The sequence below is a fragment of the Labeo rohita genome, chromosome 16, assembly GCF_022985175.1.
Source record: "Labeo rohita strain BAU-BD-2019 chromosome 16, IGBB_LRoh.1.0, whole genome shotgun sequence".
In the NCBI taxonomy this organism is placed as follows: domain Eukaryota; kingdom Metazoa; phylum Chordata; class Actinopteri; order Cypriniformes; family Cyprinidae; genus Labeo; species Labeo rohita.
In genome coordinates this window covers 14,344,483-14,368,034 of record NC_066884.1, presented here as the reverse complement: position 1 = coordinate 14,368,034, position 23,552 = coordinate 14,344,483, and the positions used below count along the sequence as shown (strand labels likewise).

At 34.8% G+C, this 23,552-nt stretch overlaps 3 protein-coding genes across 4 annotated transcripts; 1 reads left to right on the top strand and 2 right to left on the bottom strand.

Annotated features, from left to right (window-relative positions):
• Positions 1-136: 136 nt before the first annotated feature.
• LOC127178094 (amine sulfotransferase-like) lies at positions 137-9,797 on the top strand. 2 transcript variants are annotated; one of them, XM_051130747.1, is made up of 8 exons: positions 137-282; positions 5,485-5,646; positions 6,024-6,232; positions 6,386-6,512; positions 6,606-6,700; positions 7,817-7,997; positions 8,507-8,543; positions 9,062-9,202. In XM_051130747.1, exons 1-7 carry the CDS (start codon positions 276-278, stop codon positions 8,539-8,541), a joined length of 816 nt encoding a protein of 271 aa, XP_050986704.1. In that variant the 5' UTR covers positions 137-275; the 3' UTR covers positions 8,542-8,543; positions 9,062-9,202. The 2 variants fall into 2 exon arrangements, with proteins under 2 accessions (XP_050986704.1, XP_050986703.1); XM_051130746.1 differs by lacking the exon at positions 8,507-8,543 and having other exon boundaries at positions 154-282; positions 9,062-9,797.
• Positions 9,798-10,595: 798 nt separating this feature from the next.
• rwdd1 (RWD domain containing 1) lies at positions 10,596-15,811 on the bottom strand. Its single transcript, XM_051130749.1, has 7 exons — positions 15,647-15,811; positions 15,206-15,271; positions 13,637-13,767; positions 13,373-13,516; positions 11,177-11,309; positions 11,028-11,090; positions 10,596-10,911 (listed from the first exon to the last, which is right to left on the bottom strand). Exons 1-7 carry the CDS (start codon positions 15,717-15,719, stop codon positions 10,799-10,801), a joined length of 723 nt encoding a protein of 240 aa, XP_050986706.1. The 5' UTR covers positions 15,720-15,811; the 3' UTR covers positions 10,596-10,798.
• Positions 15,812-16,867: 1,056 nt separating this feature from the next.
• On the bottom strand, positions 16,868-22,549 carry calhm5.1 (calcium homeostasis modulator family member 5, tandem duplicate 1). The gene is made up of 2 exons (XM_051130745.1): positions 21,884-22,549; positions 16,868-19,352 (listed from the first exon to the last, which is right to left on the bottom strand). The coding sequence occupies exons 1-2, from the start codon at positions 22,439-22,441 to the stop codon at positions 18,963-18,965; spliced, it is 948 nt and encodes a 315-aa protein (XP_050986702.1). The 5' UTR covers positions 22,442-22,549; the 3' UTR covers positions 16,868-18,962.
• Between the last annotated feature and the right edge of the window lie 1,003 nt (positions 22,550-23,552).

Here is a 23,552-nt window from a genome sequence, read left to right as displayed (position 1 = left end):
GCGTATGGTACCCATTGTCGACACTCGCTATCAGTGGCCAAGGGATGTTTTTTAGCCTTATGCACTCCAAGGAAATCTGAACCATCAGCTTCCCACTCCTTTTCCCACCCCATAGGCCAAATTTAAGTCATTTAACAGATCCTCCCCTCCCTTCTCTGTTTCCTGACCAAATGCTTTATATGCCAAAATACACTTCCTGATTTAATCAGGGCAGAGAAGTCACAGGACGAACACGAATCTCACAGTTACTCCAGAGGGGATAGAGAAAAAGAGAGATGGCAGGTAAGTGAACTGCAAGGTTGAACAGACCAGGTAGGCATCGCACACCACAGTTTAGGACTAACACACATCACGTGGCTTAATGTGCAAGAATGTTAGTTTCAACATTTACACATTATTAAAATAAAAGGTTGCGTTTTGAGTTAGTATTTAATGGAACTTTTCTAAAATGAACAGTTTTAACACGGACTTTGCCCCTTACTTGAGCCTTATCTGTAACTGTGGTCTGTGAGGGAGAAAAAACTTTTCGAGTTGTGTTTACATAGTCTGATTCCTTCAAAACGTGGGAATGTATTTGTCCCTGGTTTTTGTTTTGAGTACATTAAACCACGTTTTCATGTTTACATAAATGCAAACTCCTCATCTTTCGGTGAAAACTCACTTACGAGATTCCTGTAGATCCGATGAGAAAGTGTTTTTGGTGGGTGGGGGCATTGGTACCAGTTTTTACAGTAGCATTGGTACCAGTTCTACTTTGTACCCGCTTGTAATCAAGCTCCTGTGTGTTTTTTCACAACAAAACCCGCACAATTAATACTCAAAATTAGCCCAATCCGTTTCGAGGGGAGTCCTCCGGTAAAAATCGCGTTCCGGGGGATAAACTACACGTTTTTTTGTGGGAGTTCCCTGGTAAATTTTTTTTTTTAGGTGCTAAATAGTACGTTATTGGGGTCGCTTCAACCCACGGCAACAGTGTTAAAGTAGCAATTCCGTGGGAAACACTGTTTTTTGTGTACACAAGTTTATTTACAACGTATTTTTGCGGCGTTGAGAATTGTAGCCAATCACAGGCATCTTTGTTTTTTTGTAACTTAGGTTAGTCAGAATACCTTCTGAACTAATTTTTGTTTTTTGCAAGTTTACAGAGTTCTACGCGCAGAGCTGGGTAGTATCGGATTAAATGTAATCTGGATTACGCAATCAGATTCCAAAAATTAAGTACTTGTAATTAAAGTTACATTTAAATTGCATTTTAAAATACTAGTAATCAGACTACAGTTATTTTTTTTTATTGATTACCTGATATAATATTATTATCACACAATAGCAATATTCATAATTTATAGATTCTCTCGAATTCCTTTTTTTACTTTTAAATTTCCTTTTTTAAACAGTCTACCGCTTATATACACTCAGAAAGTCCAGTTTTGTGGACATTCACACATAGACTAATTATTAGTCAGGTGATGACAGCATTTGATCAATGGATTTACAAAAACCATTTCAGGTTTGAGAAGTGATTCAACATTACATCAACTGATGAACACGTTCATTTTTATTTGAATTATCACTGGGTAGGTTATTTAACCATGTATTATTATGTATTATTGAAAGGCATTTGTCTTTCAGATTCATTAAAATGCACAAATTCTTGTTATTTCTTATTTGCAGACATTCTTAAACTTTTTGTCATCTGAACCTCTTTCACCTAATGCACTTCTGTAGTGTAAAAGACAATGTTTCCCTTTGCACTGAACTTTGAGCATCGTAACTTTGCAGATGTTGTTTATGCTCAACCAGCGACATTGCTAACTAAAGTTAAGACTGCAGCCAATAGAAATGCCTCTCTGTCGCAGCTCGTTCTTCTTTTCACAGCACAGATTATGAAAGTAGACTGTATAGACTGGCCGCGATCACACCGAACGCGTTTTTGCAGTGAGAGGCGCCTTTTTTGAATTGTTTTCTATGGGCAGTGAGCGTTATGCGCGCTGTTTATGCGCCCCGGGCGCCTCGCGTTTTTGCCGGAGCGCTCTGAGCGCCTGAAGTTGAAAAAACCCCAAGTCTGAGCAGAAAAGCGCCCGAGGTCATCGCGTTTTTTTCCATTGTCCAATCGAATGAATAGAGAGACTGCAGTCCGGAGACTGCAGAATTATTAGGATGCATAAAGAGCCAGGGGTATAAACTTTTGAACAGAATGAAGATGTGTACATTTTTCTTATTTTGCGAAAAATGTCATATTTTTTCATTTAGTACTGCCCTTCAGAGGCTACAGAAGACAGTTACATGTTTCCCAGAAGACAAAATAAGTCACATTTAACATGATCTGCAAATTCAAAAGGTTTTTACCCCCCATCTTAATGCATTTTGAAGCATCAGTGAGCGTTTGAATCTTCTATAATAGTTGCATATGAGTCCCTCAGTTGTCCTCAGTGGGAATAGATGGGTCTCAAATCATAGTCATTGTTGGAAAGGGTTTAAATACACAAAAGTGCTGGAAAAACAAAGAATTTGTGGGACCTGAAGGATTTTTCTACAGAACAGCAGGCAGTTTAACTGTTCAGGACAATCAAGGGATTTATGAACAACTATCACTAAACAAAAAAACACAAATGTGGATCATTCAGGTAACAACACAGTATTAAGAATCAAGGGGATGTAAACTTTTGAACGGGGTCATTTTTTATAAATTCAGCTATTATTTTTTCATGTGGACTAAATGTAAACCTCTTTTATGTGAAATATCGTATTCAGGTCAGTACTAAATAAACAATAACATGCATTTTGTATGATCCCTCTTATTTTGGTAAAATAATTAACATTTTGGGGATGTAAACTTTTGACAACTGGAGATCATTTGTGTTCCAATGATATATCAAAATACTTGAAATGTTAAAAAAAAAGCTTTATAAAAAATAACATACTCACTGTTAATTGTGTTTGTTTTAATACAGTAATTGATAGATTAAATGTATTTGATAGTTAAAAGAACTACAAATTCAGGTTTTCATCATCTCCGTCAGATGAATATTGTGATAATGTTTGATTATATTTTATATTGAGGAATTCTTGGTCACATGTGAAAATGTAATCTGTCTGCTAACATGAGGATGTGTTTTGAAATGTTAAAAAATGTTAAGAACATCTTGATTGCTTGATTGCAATATAAGTGATGGCAAGGTAAAAAGCACATTTTGATAAAAAAAAGAAAAGTTGGGAGGTTAAATCAAAGCATAGCTCAGTAGCTTAGTACATGTAAGATACAAAAATGAAATTTCATTTGTCTGAGTACAAGTTTTAATTTAATTTTTTTCCCATTTTTTTTCTGTTTTGCTTTTCTATTTTTTCTACTGGGGCATATACAGTAGTCAACATTTGAAGTGGATCAGAAAAGTAAGACAAGAACGGGTATTGTGTTGGTTTTAAGAAAAAATTGCTGAAAGGTTTTGTTCCACTTCAAATGTAGACTACTATATATAACCATATTTTCGTTTACAGACAACACGTTAAAATGTGAGATGCAGTGCAGTAAAATGAGAAAAAACAAATTCCTGAGTCATTTAAAAATTTTGACTAGGCTGCTAGTTGAGTCTCTGGTGTCATGCAAGAGACATTGCAGAGGGAGTGCAACGAGATCAAGTACTGTGCAAATATAATATTTTTTGATGAATGTATGTAAATATATGTGGGTCATTCCTGGAATTCGGTAACATTTCAACTTGGAATATGCTTTTTTTTAACCACGTATGTGACCCTAGACCACAAAACAAGTCATAAGTAGCATGGGTATATTTGTAGCAATAGGCAATAATACATTGTATGGGTCAAAATTATAGATTTTTCTTGTCAAAAATCATTAGGATTTTAAGTAAAGATTGTGTTCCATGAAGATATCTGTAAATTTCCTACTGTAAATATATCAAAACTTAATTTTTGATTAGTAATATGCATTGCTATAAACTTCATTTGAACACCTTTAAAGACGATTTCCTCAACATCTGATTTTTTTGCACCCTCAGATTACAGATTACATAACAGCTGTATCTCGCCAAATATTGTCCTATCCTAACAAACCATACATCAATTAAAAAAAAAGACTCTTATGACTGGTTTTGTGGTCCATGGTAACAAATGTTTCATTTTCTAAATACCTTACATCATTAAGCACATATCAAACCTTCACACAAAATCATATTTTCCCACCACTTTTTCAATTTTTTCTCCAAATGTAGATACCTACTCTCAACCCCGTAATGGACAAAATGGGATTGGTTTAAAAGCGATTCACAGAACTTGTTATAAAACAAACATCTACCTACTGCTCATGTGTCCCCCATAGTAATTTAATGAAAACAAATGTAACTTTATCATAATTTTCATGTTTTTAAAGTTGAGAATACACAAATTGTGTGTCTGTGGTCTCTTTACTTTGGTAAAAAATATTTTTAATTTAGAAGTTTAACTGAAATCACAATTGTATTGCTTTAGTCCTTAACATGTCAGATGGTAATCAACAAGAAATGCCTTCATTCTTAATTGTCTTCCCTATTTTTTCCCAAATAAATGAATGTGATGTGTTGCCTTTAATTCTAATTTTTGGTTTTATTTCTCTCTCATATTGTTCCCTTCTGTTAAAATGATTAATAAATGAAGTAAAAACTCAACCCTGTCACAAGTTTACAACCCCGTAACAATGAGAAATACATATATTTGTGACGGGGTTGAGGTTTTTCACTCAAAATCGCCGCTGCTCCTCATGTAGTGTAGGAGAGTAGACCATATATGGCAGCAATAAAATACGTACATTGTATATACTTACGGATTGAAATAAAATGTTGAAAAATAATCATTTTCCATCTTAATTTTAAACGACGGGGTTGAGATGCTTGACAGTAGCCTCCCTGACTATAATATGCCTCAAAAATATGAATAAAAGTATGATATACTAACCATTTTCTGCACCACTGTTCAAGAGATCTGAATGATGTCATTTCTGGTAAATGATGTCACATATGTGTAAAGACTAAATTATTATGGGCATAGAATGGTTAGTGTGACAGGGTTGAGCTCAAATTGAGGGAGATGATTTTAAACTCTGTTTTTTTTAAAAAAATCTTGCATTTTTTTAGAAAAATATTTTTCACAAGAACGGAACACATAAATACTTACATTACTGCCAAAAAATCATAGAAACTATGCACATTTTGCCTTAGCGACATGACAAAATGATTAGTTTAAGACTAAAAAAAAAAATGTTACAATTTTTTTTGTCATTATAATGGTATTATGAAAAGCTTCTAACAAATTAATTTTGGTTAACCACCACTTTAAAAACTATGGGGGACTGAAATATTCCCAGAAATCCTAGGAATGAAACATGTACTGTATAGATTATCTTGGTAAATATCTGAATGTAAATGCATATAATGTTTAACATATGTTTTAAATTGTATTCTGTCTTTATTTACATGTCTTTTGGTCTCTCAGAGAGTTTAAATCAGAGCGGGGGTGAGACCTCTGACTATAAGTTAGTCCCTCTTAGGGGCTTCAACTTGATATCTGGAATCCACAATCCTGAAGCGGTGGATAAAATTCAGAACTTTGAGATTCGAGACTCGGATGTCTTTGTCATTACGTACCCCAAATCAGGTAAGATAAAGAACCAGCAGCCACATGTTACTGCTAAAAGTGCAATGGTATATGGCACGCAAAAAGAACATTTATATCTCTTCTGTTTTTGGCTAAGATAATTGCTGTTTACTCAGCTGTACTTGTGTTGCTATAATCTTCCTGTTATTATGTTTATCTTAGCCAGACATCTATTATCCAGTTTTCTGTGCAAGTCTGTCTACCTTTTAAACTGCTTTCAACATACATTCACAAACATAAGATTTATACTGTAAACAGAAAAATGCACGCCTATTGAGTATGGCACGATTTAAAAATCTTCGGTGATCAGTAATCTTAATAGACATCTTATGTGCGATTTGTAAGCGTGTTCTTGCTTCTGCTGATCATCTTTGCAGGCACTATTTGGTTGCAGCAAATCCTCAGTCTAATAGAGGTCAAGGGAGATGTTACAGCGACACGTGATCAGCTGAATTCTGATCGAATCCCATGGATTGAACTTGTAGAATCTGAGAAACAGTTTGATTCTGCCCCTTCCCCTAGGATCCGTGTGTCACATCTGGCATACAAATTCATGCCACTTCAACTGAAACAAAAGAAGGGCAAGGTGAGCCACTGCATCTATATGGCTTCAGTGAAATAATCAAGTCTTACCAATGTACTGAATAATTATGACTGCTGCTTTGTCTTACAGTTTTGCATTTGCAGTCTCATTACAATTGATCTCATTGATCTCTTCACTCTTCCTAATGACTAATAGGTCATCTATGTGGCCAGGAATCCAAAGGATGCTTTGGTGTCCTACTACCATTTTCACAAATATGCAAATATGCTGGAGACTCCAAAAGACTTTGATTCATTTTTTGAGAAATTCATGGAAGGAAATGGTAAACAAAAAAGCTTCTTTTTTCATGTAAGTTGCAATTTCAATCAAAGCTGCTGTTTGACCAACAATCCTTGACAAATATCATGTGTTTCAGTTTATGGTAATTGCTGGTTTGAGCATGTCAAGGGCTGGTACTCCCACAAAGACGAGATGAACTTCTTGTACATTACATATGAAGACATGATCAAGGTTTGACTGGTTTGCTTGTTTTCTTGATAAATAAGATGAAGTTTGGGGTCAGTAAGACTTGTTGTAAGAAGTAAATACAGCAAGGAAGCATTAAATGAAAAAACAGTAAAAGTAAATACATTAATAATTTTACTTCTTTCTTTTTTTAACTTTCATCAAAGTTTCACAGTTTACTGAAAAAATTGTTAAAAATAAGATATATTTCTCAAGTGCCAAATCAGCATATGAGAATGGTTTCTGAATTACCATACTACAGTAATGGCTGCTTAAAATTCAGAAGCTGAAATTTTTTAAATATATATTAAATTAGAAAACAGGTATCTTTAATTGTAATGTTTCACAATATCACTCATCTTAGAAAAAAAAGTTTTAATTTGCCCTTCCACAAATAAAACGGTCTTAAATCAGAGCATAAAGTCTTAAATCAAAAATACAGAGGAGGAATTCATATCTTCCACTGCATTTTTGTCTTGATTTCCCATACAAATATTTACTTCAGATGCAAAATTAAGATATCAAGTCTTGTTATCTGAGAAACTGAAAGCTAAATCCATATAGATTTTTTCATTATTTAAAATAAAATGAAAATATGAAACAACCTTAAACTGCCAAGGCAACATTTACTATTTTCATGTAGTTGAACTAGATGTAGTACAATAACTAACACTTAAACTGAAATAAACATTAATTAAAAAAAAAGCAACAGATGACCAAAACTTAAAAAAAATTAAAATGAAAACAGATAATATAAAAATATCAACTAATTTGAAATATTATTAATAAAAAAACATTATTTCAATGATTTGAAGTTTTTTTTTTAAACTTACTATTTGTTACTAATACAATTATGTAGGCATTTGCATTTAAAGAACATATTGGCATATATTCCTTAATTCCCTCCTTCTTATCTTTATAAATTCTGTAGAAACCCTAACTGTTTTTTTACTGTTTTTTGTTTTTAAATAAATAAATAAAATAAAATAAAATAAAATAAAATAAAATAAATAAATAAATAAATAAAATAAAAATTGACCTCAAACTTGCATACATAACCTCAGAGTAGGAGTATCATTCCAGAACTGTTACTGTAACTTATCCAACCATGCATGCTTGCAGGACTTGCGGTCAGTGGTTGAAAAGATCATTTCATTCTTGGAGAGGGACTTGACAACACAGCAGTTAAATGATGTTGTTGAGCACAGTACCTTCAAAAATATGAAGACCAATCCTCAGGCCAATTACCAGCAGGTCCCTGTCATCCTGCTGAACCACCAGCTGGGAGCATTTCTGAGGAAAGGTATATAAACACTTTACTGTGATTCACTGTTTCAAGCACAAAGATTAAAGGGATAGATCACTCCAAAATGAAATTTCTGTCATTAATTACTCACCCTCATGTCATTCCAAACCTGTAGGACCTTCATCTTCAGGACACAAATTAAGATACCACAGCTCCTAACACGGTCCATGGTAGGACCCTTTCTGTCTATGCAGGGTCAGAAAGCTCTCGGATTTCATCAAAAATATCTTAACTTGTGTTTTAAAGATGAACAAAGGTCTTACAGGTTTGGAACGACTTGAGGGTAAGTAATTAATGACTGAATTTTCATTTTTGGGGGAACTATCCCTTTAAGTTTCATAAAGTTCACTATCAGTACACTCTCAAATTCTCATGATTCTGTCATCATTTACTCACCCACATGTTGTTCCAAACCTGTCTGACACAGTAGTTAGTTACAGCCTTTTTTTTTCCATACAATAAAAAAAAAATGGTGGCTGCTGATTCTGATCTTTCATGTTCCTCAGAAGAAAGTGAGTTATGCAGGTGTGGGAAAACATGAGGGTGAGTAAATGATAACAATCATTACATAATCACAAGGATTTTTACTCATAGTGAACTTAATAGATATACTTATCTGTGAGCTCTGCAAGAGCTTTTCTTAAGACTCCTACAAACCACAGTATCTCTTGAATGTGTTTCCGCCCATCTTATCATTCCTGAATATTTTGGTAAATCATGGTATCCATTTTTCAGCCATTTCAGCTAATTTTTCTGCTTGATATTGCAAACTGGTGTGTCTTACCATTTTATTTTAATGTGTTATATTAATTATGAACGCAGTGGTTTGTAGTGCAAACAGTTTTACTGTTTACTGCACTTTGTTGTTCTTCTCGTTATTTTGCTACAGCGGCTAATAAACTGGAAGTCTCGCACATTCACAGTAAACAGCGTACATCTGCGTTGTACATGAGCGTAACTTTAGAGATTACAGTAACTAATCTCTTCCGTTATTTGAATGTTTTCAACCTTTTGAATTAGTTATGGACTAGAATATAACCTTACTGCTTACCTCTGAACAGGAACTGTCGGTGACTGGAAGAACTACTTCACTGTGGCACAGAATGAGAGATTTGACAAAGTGTACCAACAAAAGATGAAAGATGTTCCTCTTTCTTTCAAATGGGACATGAGTGAACTCATCACACCGTGAATTACTCAGTCACATGTGTACTCAAAGAAAAAAAGAAAGAAAGAAACTTCAAAAGTTTGGGGTCAGTACATTCAAGTAAATCGAGTATTAGAATGATTATGATTATGTGACATTTAAGGCTAGTGTAATGGCTGAGGAATAGATTAAAATCTATTAAAATAGAAAACAGTTATTTTAATTGTCTTAATATTTTATTTACAACATTACTGTTTTTACTGTATTGTTGAAGCAACCTCTTTAGGGCCTAAAAAATCGTACCAAACCCCAAACCTTTGAACAGTAATATATACAAAGTACAACGTTAAGTAAATATCTTACTTGCTTCATAAACTCTATAAATTTAAAGTTTAAGGCAGCTTAAGACACAGATATGTGACATGACTCACTACTGTCCTCTTCTGGAATACTGTGAATACCTCTCAAACTTTCTAACTTTGAAATTACCATTTAAAAAAAGAAGAGTATTTGTATAATACTACATTCTAAATCTGTTCCCTAAGCAATACATTTAAAATACATCTATTTTATACTAAGCATATACTGACATATTGCTTGAGACTTACCAATATGAAAATAATAATAAAACTTTATTTGGAGTACTACTTGTGCACAATGAACCTTTTTTTTAATATTAAGCTTTAAAAATGTTTCATTATCACTACTGATGAGGATTGAATGATCTTTGATAAATATCGGCCTTCAAAAGGAGAAGTCCGCTTCCAGAACAACAATTTCCGAATAATTTACTCAATATCATTCTAGTACAGTTGGGTTGGTCTGTTTCAACCCATGTAAGTGGTCAAGTGGATATTTACAGTTCACCTAAAATATACCTGCAATAGATCCACTTTAGCACAATCAAATATACTTTAGCATATCTTCAGTTGGACTTCAGCACTACTTCCACACAATTAAAATTGATTAGTTGTTCCAGTTTAGCAGACATTAAGTATACCAGTTTAGTGTAGCAAAAGTCAAATTGCAGGGTTTTTTTATTAAGCACATAAATATGTAAATGCATTTTTAGTAATAGTATATTTGTTTTCCACAAGGGTTACTTATGCATTTCGTTAGTGAAATAAACAGCTGTTTCACTCAAATGCAAAATAAAGCTAATTCCAAACATAATTAAATATTGATACATATTATAAATTCAATGACATTCAGAAACTCTGGAGCGGAATCATTCGATTTTATCAGATTTCAGTGATTTCATTAAGCATTCATTTAATATGCTACAACCTTTTGCCACATTTTTATTTATTGGCTTGTACTGTATATAGACAGAAACAGCTGGAAGAAAAACAGGAGTGACTGGAGTAAAACCCATGTTGTAATATCTGCCAAGTCACATCTGTGGGAAACATCAACCTAATGTAACTTGTGTAAATGAAACCATTCAGCAGAATAAGAGAATGTTTTTAATAGTAATAATTGTGACAAATGACAATAGGTTCGACAGTTATTGTAAAGTATGCTGCATCATGGATGTAGTGACTGAAAAAGTTTGTGTTTAGAACCGGTGAGCTGAAGTCCTGCTCCATGAAGCTGCTACAGAGGATGTTGGCATCTATATCATTCATGTCAGGTTGAAAGTTAACACTATTCAGTCTTCATCACTGCCTAAATCCAATGGGTTGAAATCAGGGTCGTCCTCATCCAAGTCCAAATCATCCATGTCTTGAAACAGCGACTCGTCTACTTCCACACTATTCCCACCTAAAGAAAAAGAGCAGGGAAGACCAACTTTAAAGGACAATCGAGTTTAAGTTTCAAAAAGCAAATGGCATCCTATATAACTGAATATACAAAAATAATAATAAGGACTGACTTACCGTCTTCCAAGAACTGTATATCTGATGTGTCAAGATTATGGTCTCTCTCAAAGAGCTGTTTTCCTGTAACGTAAAAAGTAAATGAGCAGACCATGCAAAAGGTGATTCAGACTTGAGTTTCTACATTATTTTCAATGATAGCAACTCACCTGTGAGCTTTCCCTTTCCTGACTGGTCATCTTCTTTCTGTCTTTTCTTCTTTAGTTCTGCCATTTCTTGTTCGAATTTTGCTTTCCATGATAAGAAGTTCTCAATTGTGACCACAGTGCCTTGGAATGCACGCTGAGGAGAGCAAAACAAAAACATTTCACATTTTAATATAAATCATAGCTATGAAATCAACACATCTACTGTTCAACATAATAATATATAAGTGCAATATCATTCTAGTACAGTTGGGATGGTCTGTTTCAACCCACCTAAGTGGTCAAGCTTTTGTTTGTCATCATGGCCCCCTACTGGTAGAAGCTGTAATTGCACTTCTAGCACAATTAGCCTTTAAAGAAGTCTTCCAAGATGTTCCTGCATTTCTTTCTTCAGTCGTAATGAAATTATGTTTTTTGAGGAAAACATTTCAGGATTTCTCTCCATATAGTGGACTTCAATGGTGCCTTCAAGTTTGAACTTCCAAGATGCAGTTTCAATGCAGCTTCAATCCCAGCCGAGGAAGAAGGGTCTTATCTAGCAAAACGATCAATTTATAAAGACTATATATATATTTTTTTTAGAAAATAACCAATTGTTTTGACAAGACCCTTCTTCCTTGGTTAAGATCGTTTATAGGGCTGGGTATTGAGTTCGATACTTTTTAGGCACCGACTTAAATGCCTCGATATCGAGTATCTAAAAACCTCTTGTCGTACGGTACCAAACTTCGATACCTAAGGGGTTAATCTCATCAACGTTAGTGTGCTAATAAGCCTGCAGAAATATGTGTGTCTGACTAGAATCGGTGGCTTTCACACTGAACGTGGAATGTGCAGCACTTCAGAGCGCAGGAGCAAAAGTTCAACTAATTTGAACTTTGAGCGTGGCTTGCACGCCAGTGGTGTGCTCCGCTGCGCGTGCGCTTTGGTTGACGCAGCAACAAACCGTCCTTGCGCGGTGCATCCGCAAGAGCGATCCGAAAACATACGAAGCAGTCTGCTCTCTATAGCTCTCTTTATCCTGCGCAGAGCCGCGACAAAGTCAAACACACCTAATAGTTACACCGGTCACACAGGCTGTAGTGTTAAAGCATTAAAACCCCTTAGATGCAAGGCTACGTTTACACCGGAGCGTTTTTGTTTAAAAAATTAAAACAATCCTCATCCATACTGGTATTTCAGAAAAGATATCTGTCCATACTACATGACCGAAAGTGTGCGTTACGTGATCATTCATGAACACTGTAGCATGATGCTACATAAGACAATAAATAAGATTTATATTGCGCTTTTACTCAAAACTCATTTTAAACCATCAGCGAGTATATGTAATAACTTCCGTTTGCCGTCGAATGTGTTTTGGCCATGTAATGTTGTTGAAATAAATTATGTCCTCTCAGTCAGAACAGCGATTGCAGAAGAGAGAAGGCATATAATGTTATACATACCGGCAGACAGCACTGGAAGGTGCTAGTGCTTGTCAGTAAATTAGTGGAAAATAAATAGAAATTATGATTCTGTCTGAGCTATGCATTTTAAAACGAACATGCACTAGTGTGAATGTAGCCTAACAGATGTGTAAACTGAAAACTTTTTGAGCTTTATTAAAATTATTGATTTATTGTTTTGGATATATTTTGTTCCTTGGTGCAGTGGCTAAGGAGTCTTTCAATCTGTATAAACATCAATAAGCTGAAAAAAAAATATTTTGAGATAATGTAATCCTGTTAAAATTGATTTGATAAAATTGGTATAGAAAAAAGTATTGTTAAGGAACCGGTATCGAAGTCAAGGTATCGGTATCGATATCAAACATTTTTAAACGATACCCAGCCCTGACCGTTTAGAGCCCTTTAAAGCTGTATTAAACTGCATTTTGGATGTTCAAACTGACGGGTACCACTGAAGTCCACTATATGGGGAACATTCTTGAAATGTTTTCCTCTAAACTAAAAGGTGGTGAAAATTATCTGTAAATTTTTGTTCTATTTATTGTGGATTGTTGTGATGTTTTTATCAGCTGTTTGGATTCTGACAGCACCCGTTCACTGCAGAGGATCCACTCGTGAGAAAGTAATGTAATTCCAAATTTCTCCAAATCAAGAAGACACAAACTCATCTACATTTTGGATGGTTTGGGGTTTTTCATTATTGGGTGAACATGTTCTTTAATATTATTCTACATTTAGATGCTCAAACCTTTTCAGCTTCTTCGGCCTCCCTTTCTTTTCTTAGTTTCTCTTCTTCTCTTCTGCTCTTAATCTGGTCAATTATTTCATTAAGTTTCTCCTGCACAGCTGTCACCAATGTGAATATCATAACCATTCCCAGGTTTTCTTCAGCCTACAAAAGAAAGATGCTATTAGGAATGACTAAAGGACAGTAAAAATACTTATCAGTGTTTTTCTTTTTTTTAACAATTGTTAATGTGTTATTGCTGGGCAGTATGTCACATATGCAGACCTGTTGCTTTAAAAGCGTTAGAACGTCTTCTGCATCTGAATCTTCCAGGTTCTCCTGTGAGAAGATCTCCCACAGTGGGGGTTCGTCTGGATATTTCTCCACATACGTAAACTTCAGGGTCACCTCCACCGCTAAAACAGACAGTAATGTTAGGATTGTCAAGTTGCTGCTTTAAGTTACACTTTAACCCAAAAGTTAAAGCCTACTTACGCTACCAGTCAAAAGTTTTTGAACAGAAAGTTTATAATGTTTTTGAAGAATCTTCTGCTCACCAAGCCTGCATTTATGTGATCCAATATACAGCAAAAGCAGTAATATTGTGAAATATTTTTACTATTTCAAATAACTGCTTCCTATAAATGAAATATGAATATATTTTAAAATGTAATTTATTCCGGTGATCAGAGCTAAATTTTTCATCATCATTGCTCCAGTCTTTAGTGTCACATGATCCTTCAGAATTCATTCTAATATGCTGAAACATTTTATTATTAATATTATTATCAATATTTAATTTTTTTTTTTCAGGATTCTTTGATGAATAGAAAGATCCAACGATCAGCATTTATCTGAAATAAAAAGCTTTTGTAACATTATACACTATACCATTCAAAAGCTTGGAGTCAGTATAATTTTATTTTTTCTGGGGGGGGAGATAAATTATTGAAATTGATACTTTTATTTAGCAAGGATGCTTTAAATTAATCAAAAGTCATGATAAAGACATTTATAATGTTACAAAAGATTTCTATTTCAGATAAATGCTGTTCTTTTTAACTTTCTATTCATCAAAGAAAAGTATAAAAATAATATACTAAGCTGTTTTCAACATAATAATAATAAAGTTTTTTGAACAGCAAATCTGAAAATTAGAATGATTTGTGAATGTATCATGTGACTGGAGTAATGAGGCTAAAAATTCAGCTTTGAAATCACAGGAATAAATTACATTTTAAAATATATGCAAATAGAAAGCAGTTACTTTAAATAGTAAAAATATTTTTAAATGCTACCATTTTTGCTGTACTTTGAATCAAATAAATGCAGGCTTGGTGAGCAGAAGAGAATTCTTTAAAAAAAAAAACTTATTTTTCTAAAGTAAAAGTAAGACTATTGCTTTACAATGAACATTTACTGGACTGAAGCAACTTAAATGTACTTAATTATCTATACATACATTTTTTAGAAAAATCATGCTAAATATGATATTTCAGGCTTTATCTCTCAATCAACATTGTACTGCATTACATTATATATAGTTTTGCATATACTTGAATTCACTGTTGCAAATTGCAAAGAGTTTATTAATTTAAACTACAAGGTATCAGAATTTCATCTTCCTGGTCATATAAATATCAGCAACTGCAAACTGCATGTTTTTGCTCAGTTTGGGCCTCTATATGAAAGTGTTTTGTGGGTTTTTTTCCTCTTCCATATTCTTCCGTATCATACTGTATGAGCCATAAAAGCCTGATGTTTCAAATATGACACTTAACAGGGTTATAGATGGTAAAACACACTGTAACATATTCCGTGCACTGACATAGACAATAAAACACAAGAACTTACTCTCGTCATTTTCTCCCGCATCAGAAGTAACTGTGATGGTGAAGCTTGTGGGCTCCTCGGAAAGCACTGCAGAAATGGAAATATTGTAAAGAAAGAAAGAAACAAACTAATGATATTGTTGATCTCTTCCCACAATTTGGAAGTAAACAGGTATGGGTGACCACTAATCACAGACCGAACCAGTAACGTAAGTTACCTCGACAGTTCATTCAAAACAGCACGTAAACATAAGACTGACACAACTTCTCCCTGACACCTTATTATTATTTGATTTGTCTCTTAACCTTTGACAGCCTAATCTGCTGCTATAAACAATGATATCTAAGAGATGACTAAAACGCTCGTATGTTTAACTAACTTAGTTTCATGAAAAGCTAGTCAGCTAACGGACAGCGTGGCGAAGTTAAATGCATAAAACGTAAACTTTGCCGCCAATCTTACCTGTAAACGAGTCTGGGTAAATGGACTCTATTGCTTCTAGTTCATTCCTCTGCTCCTCGCCGTAGTCTGTCATTTTATGTCACAAATGGCCATACATTAGAGCCTGCATGGAAGAAACGTGTGCTAAGGCCCGGCTGGCATCGATGTTCTCTGCGATCACCAGTAATGTCTGCGCTTGGGTTTGGGGAGCGTAAGTAACACCCCAATTTTCCTTGCTCTGCTAAACATTAGTAATTCATGCCTTCACCCTGTTGAAACTGTTGCAAAACGACTGTAAACAATATAAATAATAGATTAAAAAAACGTATGAAAAAGGCTCGATTCTGGCATAGATTATAAAGCCTGGCGATCCAATCACTTAAACTTCTCTACAATCCAAGCAAGTTTATTTTATGAAATGTATGTGAACTAATACATGTGATTATATCAGTTTTAAATCACAACTTCCAGGAATCAATTTATAAAACCCATCTTTCCTTTTTACTTCTTAATTTATAGCTTGGGCATGTTGCCCATGGAGGTTTCGTTACATGGATGCGCGGCCGTATTGGAGATGTAAACAACAGCATTGGCTATATCCGAAATCGCTCCCTATGCCCTCATTCACTATTCCCTACATTAGTCCACTTAATGTATTTCTGAATACTTTGTTCTGCTAATTTATGCTGTCTAAACCACAGAAAAAACGTGTGGAAACTGCTGAATCATGTAAAGAAGGACATAATAAACAGGAAAGTGTGCAATATTTTGACAAACTCAAGTTAATATGTGGTAAAGATACATACAAGCAATATTAAATAAGATATTAGCCTAATATTTCACCTACATGACTGGAAATGATAAGAACAAATATGAATGTCGTAAAGATTCTTGCCCTGGAAATCCTGGTTCAGTTTGGTTAACCACAAATGCCTTTTGTTCCTGTTTGTTGAGTTTTTTGCACTCTTCTTCTTGATTTGTATTACCTTTTGCCAGTATGTAGTACTCCAGACTATGTTTTTCCTGGTCCGACTGATTAGTACAGCCCAAATCATGACACTAATTGACCATTTTCAGCAGAAAAATATGCACGTTTCATTTGGTTCAGTGGCATTGTTCACATTCAATGCCGCCAATGTGGCCGAATGATGATGTGTTGTGAAAACCCTCTATTGCACAAACTCTTTCATAGAATGAATTGAGATTTATGAATAAGCAGACATTGTTTGTATTGTAGTTTTATTGTTTATACATCTATTGATTGTACAGGCAAGTATGAATGAAAGCCTTTCCTTATTCTGGATATGGTTTTGTGTACAGTTCTACCCTGTCAAGCCTGCTGAAACAGTTCAGACCAGTTTGGACAAGCTTAAATTCTAAGACATTTTAGTTTCTGGATACACTTTAGCTTGGGTAGTACCTACTTGCACTGGCTTGTTATTGTTATAAGTATATAAACTGCCATGGTAAAGAATTAAAGTGGCTAAGATTAGAACACACCTTATCCACCTTACTTTTCAATGCGGAAGTAAGCTGTTTTCTGGTAATGTGTTAGATTTCCTGTTCATAGAGAAATAACAAGAAGAATACTGAAGTGCCGTAAAAGGTAAAAAGGTTTGCATTACAAACCATTGTGTTCATAATTAAGATAATACATTAAAATAATATGGTAAGGCACACCAATTTGCAATATCAGCTATACAGATAGCTACACATGGATGAGACCGGAAGCCAGAAACATTAAATTTTCAAACGGCCGCTCCCACTTTCACTGCAAAAATAAGGTGGATAATGTTAACCAGAAATATATTTTAATTAGTAATTTACCAGCTGAACAAATGGTCTGGACTGCCTTTTTTTAGCAGTTAGATGAGGGTGAAACATCTGTATCTTTGTCAAAGTACATTCGTAGTATTTGTACAGTCATACAAAAAAAAAATTGTATAAATACATAGATCAAGGAAACAGCTTCAAAAAACAACATAAAAACAGTTTAACAGGTTGTACATTCATTACATTTGTATGTACATGCATAAACATTTTGTTTATTTGTCTGTTACTTTTAAATCAAATGAGGCAGATGGACTGTGTGTTTGTCATTGTAGTTCTCCTATTAACATGAGCTGTCATTTATAGTTCCATGTACTGCAATTGACCTGTAACATCTTTTGTTAGTACCACTGTACAACTTACAGTTTATTTATAGATTTTTTCCCATTGCTTTTGCTTTTGAAGGAAAGGACCTTGAGTCAAAACTCAAACTCAAGTCAGCCTCTATCTCATAGCTTTGTACACAAGGGCAAGGCTGTGGCTCTGACTTAATTTTAATGTCATTACTTATTAGGCTACATTTCTAAGCAATATTTTTGAACACTCAACTTTAACCTGAAACAGCCTTACATTGAATAACAGTTTTTAGTATATATCAATACTGTGGTTAAGTTTTTTCCACTGACTGTTAACCTGTGCATATGTACGTCTGTTTCACAACAATGCAGGAAACGCTTACCACAGACATGCAGCAAACCTCCAACTTGCCATTTGTAATATTTTTGACATTTTAGTAATTAGTCATTGTTTATGCTTTTTTGAAAAGCTGTGCTAAGAGAAACTCATTTTGATCACAGGGCCCTATTCAGAGCTGATATGTGGGTATAAACTATTGAAGAAATAGGTGCTAGACCCGAATGTGGGTTTCCTGTTTGTCAGATCTTCTGCTTAAACCCAGCAGAGGAAATAAGAATTGTGGTTTACATGTTCTACATTTTAAAAGTTGGCATACATATTGTAGATCTGAATCAATATTCTGCTGGACAGTTACTTATCAATACTATATATACCATAGTCTTTTGAGATTAACATGCATAATATTGTATCAAATGCATTGCCTGTTTTATAAGGATATGGTGAAAAATATTTTAAAATGTAGTGAGGCATAAAAGAGCTACTAATTTCAAGAGTGCACATGGCCTGAATGACAAATGCCCTGAGAATACGTGGTGTTTGCTTTTTTCACTTTGTAAAACCTGAAATGCAACATTCAAGCAGTATGCAAATTGGATGTTGTTATTGAGTGTCACTCAAATGTCAACATCTCTTTAGGGCCGGAGATCTGTGTTGGTTTACAGATATAAAAGTATAAAACTGTACTGTACTGACCATTTCCTCAATGCACAAATCAAAATTTCCAAAAACTATCATTACAACACTTTCAAGAAAGGTTGTAGCTACCACATTTTTTTAAAACTCATTTTTAATTCACAGTGGTTTTAGGTCTTCAAGGTCATATTCTGGGCTATAATTGTGTTGAGGTACCAGTCCATGCAGCTTTGTACTTCTATGCCATCTCTATGCCATCTGCCCCCTCTAGAACAGGACGCTTCTCAGGGCTGTAGTCCCGATCAGCGCGCTCAACGTATCTCTGCAGTGTGCTGTAGTACTGTTCGCTTTGCTTAAAAGTGTATACAGTAGAGATCTCCTCCCAGGCCTTGTGATTTGGGAAGGGAAATGCATCGGGAATTTTGTTGTCAAAGAAACTCTTGAGGTTTCTCTCTGCCAGTTTGGTGGCGTAGTCTTCTGCAAACACCTCAAACTTTTCCTGTTCTTTCTCCATGTAGATCTTCTGGAAAGTTAACTGAAGGTAGCTTACTTTAGAGCGACAGTTCTTAAAGCAAGTCCCAATTAGTGCTACTGATGCTGATATGATAATGATGGACCAACCGAGGATCTGTGAGTGAACATTGAATGTTATAAGATAGAATATTTTATAAATTATTATAGCAAATTATTATTATTAACCAAAGTTAACAGGCAAAAAATATACATTTCTGTTGGTCAACACAGCAAATCGTAAGACCAGTTTGAACCTTTGGAAAAATCTTCTGCCCTCAAGATTTGTCACATTCACCCTTGCTTGGCTAAATTTTGTGTGCAAAATTCAGTCATTCCAATACGAATCACCACATTCAGGAATTTCGCATGAGGAGAAAAAGAAAAATGTTCAAGTTGGTCACACAAATGTTCTGCTCTGACCAGTGGAAACCTGCTTGATTTGAAAGTGACTTCTATGTGAGCTGTGCTTCATACATCTTCACGCTAATTACAACAAACTTTAATCAGGTTGGACATATTAAATTTAAAGGGATAGTTCACCCAAAAATGAAATTTACTCACCCTTAAGCCATCCTAGGTGTATATGACTTTTGTCTTTCAAACAAATACAGTTGGCGTTATATTAAAAAATGTCCTGGCTCTTCTAAGTTTTTTAATGGCAGTGAATGGGTGTTGAGATTTTGAAGTCCAATAAAGTGCATCCATCCATCATAAAAAGTATTCCACTCCAGTGGTTTAATAAAGGCCTTCTGAAGCCAAGCATTGTGTTTGTGTAAGAAAATTATCTATATTTAGAATTTTATAATCTGTAGTTTCTGGCGTAACAGGCATACACCTGTTCACAAGAGTAGTGTTCCAGTGAATAACGTAGGACGTAGCCGTGGCGGTGAAAATGCCTTGTTTACAGAAAAAAGGAAAACCAGTCTTTTCTTGGATAATATCGGAATCATCTGACATTTTTCTTTACAACTCCTCGTTTTGTACTTCTAATTCATGACCGGTGTTTTGTTTTGCTCTTTCCTTTATGCTTCCGTATTCGTCACTTCTTACCAGAAGTTGTCCGCAGGAATGCCACTCTCTCATGAATGCAAAAGCTAGGGATTATCATTATGAAGTTTTAAATACAGATATTTTTCTTACAAAAATGCATCGATGCACTTCAGAAGACCTTTATTAACCCCCTGGAGCCATGTGGAGCACTTTATATGTTGGATGAATGCACTTTATTGGACTTAAAAATCTCAACAGCCATTCACTGCTTGGAAGCTTGAAAGAGCCAGGACAACTCTTTAATACAACTCTGATTGTATTTATCAGAAAGTAGAAAATGGTATACACCTAGGATGACTTCAGGGTGAGTAAATCATGGGGAAATTTAAAATTTTGGGTGAACTGTTCCTTTAACGTGGATGAAAACAAGTCTTTGAGGCATAGACTTACAGTTTTACAATGGCATGCACTATATAAAGGTCCTAGATCGTGTAATTTTTTACAACTTACAACTTTCAAAACTGTAACTGTGAAGATTTTGTCTACTAAAAGTTTGTTGCCCCTCCAAAAAACTTTACATTTTGTACATTAGTACATTACATTAGTAAACACCTATATATACAGGCCATTGAACACTGTACTTCTTTCCCTCACAGCTTCTTTATTATTCCTGTCAATATACAGTTGAATCTCAAAATCATACAGTCATTGTTGGAAAGGGTTCAAATACATATAAATGCTGAAACAGCGAAGAAGTTTTTTTCTGAAGTTTACAAGGGTATGTAAACTTTTGAACAGGTTATTTTTATAAATTCAACTATTATTTTCTCTTGTGGACTATATTTAAATGTCTTTTATGTAAAATATTTTATTCAGGTCAGTACTAAATAAAACAGAACATGTATTTTGTATGATCACTCTTATTTTGGTAAAATAATTAACATTTTGCAGATTATGCAAGGTTTATGTAAACTTTTGACCTCAACTGTACACCCTGACTATACACACTGGACTTGTTTTTACACATGAAATTTTATATCTAAAATTTCTCTAATATGATTGATTCCTCCCAGGTTATTTTTATTGCAACACGAGATGCTGCCAGTTGCGATTGACACAAAAGTGCAAGTCTGCGGTGCGTTACGAAAGTCAAAATAGTACTTGATGAGCAGACTGATATACAGTTACCATGGCCGATGAAATTGCTGTGACTGAAGTAAAATATGTGACCCCAGTCAATTTTTTTGAAATTGAGATCTATGCATTATCTGAAAGATGAATAAATAAGCTTTGCTAGGATAGGACAATATTTGGCTGAGATACAACTATTTGAAAATCTGGAATCTTAGGGTGCAAAAAAAAAAAATCAAAATCAAAATATTGAGAAATTTGCCTTTAAAGTTGTCTAAATGAAGTTGAGTAATTGAGCATTGAGTAATGCATATTACTAATCAAAATTTAATTTTATATAAAAATTTACTGTAGGGAATTTACAAAATGTCTTGATGGAACATGATCTTTACTTAATATCCTGATGATTTTTGGCATAAAATAAAAATAGATAATTTTGTCCCATACAGTGTATTTTTCTACTTAAGACTGATTTTGTGGTCCAAATAAACATTTTATTATTTTACAGTAACTTTCTGTGCTCACCTGTGACTGGGCTCGCAACATCAACAGCAGTTCCATATTGTCCTTCGTAGACAGCTGGGACTTGCTGCAGGGCACGCGCGGCAGTTCGTCCTGGCATGTCTGTGTTTTGTTTTTGCAGAAAATTCGCACCACCGCATTTTCATTCAGGCCACTAACAGCACACTCATAAAAAGTTCCATTTAACAGTGCTACACTAAGCCACATGACAGGGGCAATACAGGCTCCGGACAGCACTTTTACAAATACCTGCAAGCATCCCATACAGTTACCCCTGGGACAGAGTTTGAAAGGGTTGAGACAACACCCCGTGTATAACCGCCAAAGACGTGAACTAACAAAGAGGCCAATCGTCAGCAGGACAACAGCAGGGCCGAGCAGAAAAGTTAATCCATAGGCGAAATTCTGGCTACGGTTGCACGGACACTGAAAAGAAACCATAGAGAAAATTCGTTCACTACCTATTGTCAAAATAGCCATGAAGCTGTAGCCAATAGTGGTCTTCTGATTGGTGAGGAACTTCAGGACAGTCTTAAACGAATCCATAGCTGGTACAGACATAGCTGCTAAACACTCCAAATAAGCTGGTAAACTGAAATGAAACTGAGATGATTTCTGCTGTGGCACTCCCTTTTCTTGCTCTCTTATTTTCACTTTGTTTCCACACTTCCTTTATCTCCTCCTTTTTTGTCTTTGGCTTCCCCAGAGCTCGTCAAATCCCTCCCCTGTCCATCCTTTCCCCCCTCCCATTCAGTGAAGGACCGTGACCAAAACCAGCTCATCGGGTTTTGCCAGAAGTCAAAACAAACCACAGATGTTTATGGACACATTTACATATCACGCAACAGCAGTCAAACAACTTAAATCCCAACAGTGCAATTGCTGCTTGAAAAGCCGAGCTTTGTGACTTGACAATGTGCTTTTTATTATTGGAATGCCGGAATCTGGAGGTTGTTAGCAATGGAATTTGAAAATCTAGAGGCTGGAACAGCATATTAGTGCATGTTCGGTCAAACAAAGAGGTGTATTGCAACATAATGTTTTACATTTGTAAAAAAGGAAGTGATTTGTTCTGGTTGTGTATGAGGAGACAGTTTCTGTTCTGCTCTAGTGCCCACTGTTGTGCCCTGCACTTCTCTCATAGACTGAGCTTTAACACTAACCACAAATGGTTTAACTTAATAAATATTGATTTTTTTTGAGTGAGCTTTTAGCTGTGTAATTTTCAAATTGTGCATGATTACTTCATGAAAAAAACATAAAAGTGCTGCCTGATGAAATATGAGATCACTAATCATCATGTGCATGATACACTACCAGTCAAAAATTTTTGAACAGTAAGATTTTTAATGTTTAAAGAAGTCTCTTCTGCTCATCAACGCTGTATGTATTTGATCCAAAGTACAGCAGTAAAATTTCAAGTAAAAATGAAATATTTTTACTATTTAAAATAACTGCTTTCTGTTTGAATTAATTTTAAAATGTAATTTATTCGTGTCATCAAAGCTAAATTTTCAGCATCATTACTCCAGTCTTCAGTCTCACATGATCCTTTAAAAATCGTTCTAATATGATATAATAATAGGCATTTCTAGTCCATTGTGACTTCAGGTGAATCACAAAGGTACAGAACAAGCCACTTCACACCTTGTGATAAAGAATCATATCTGGG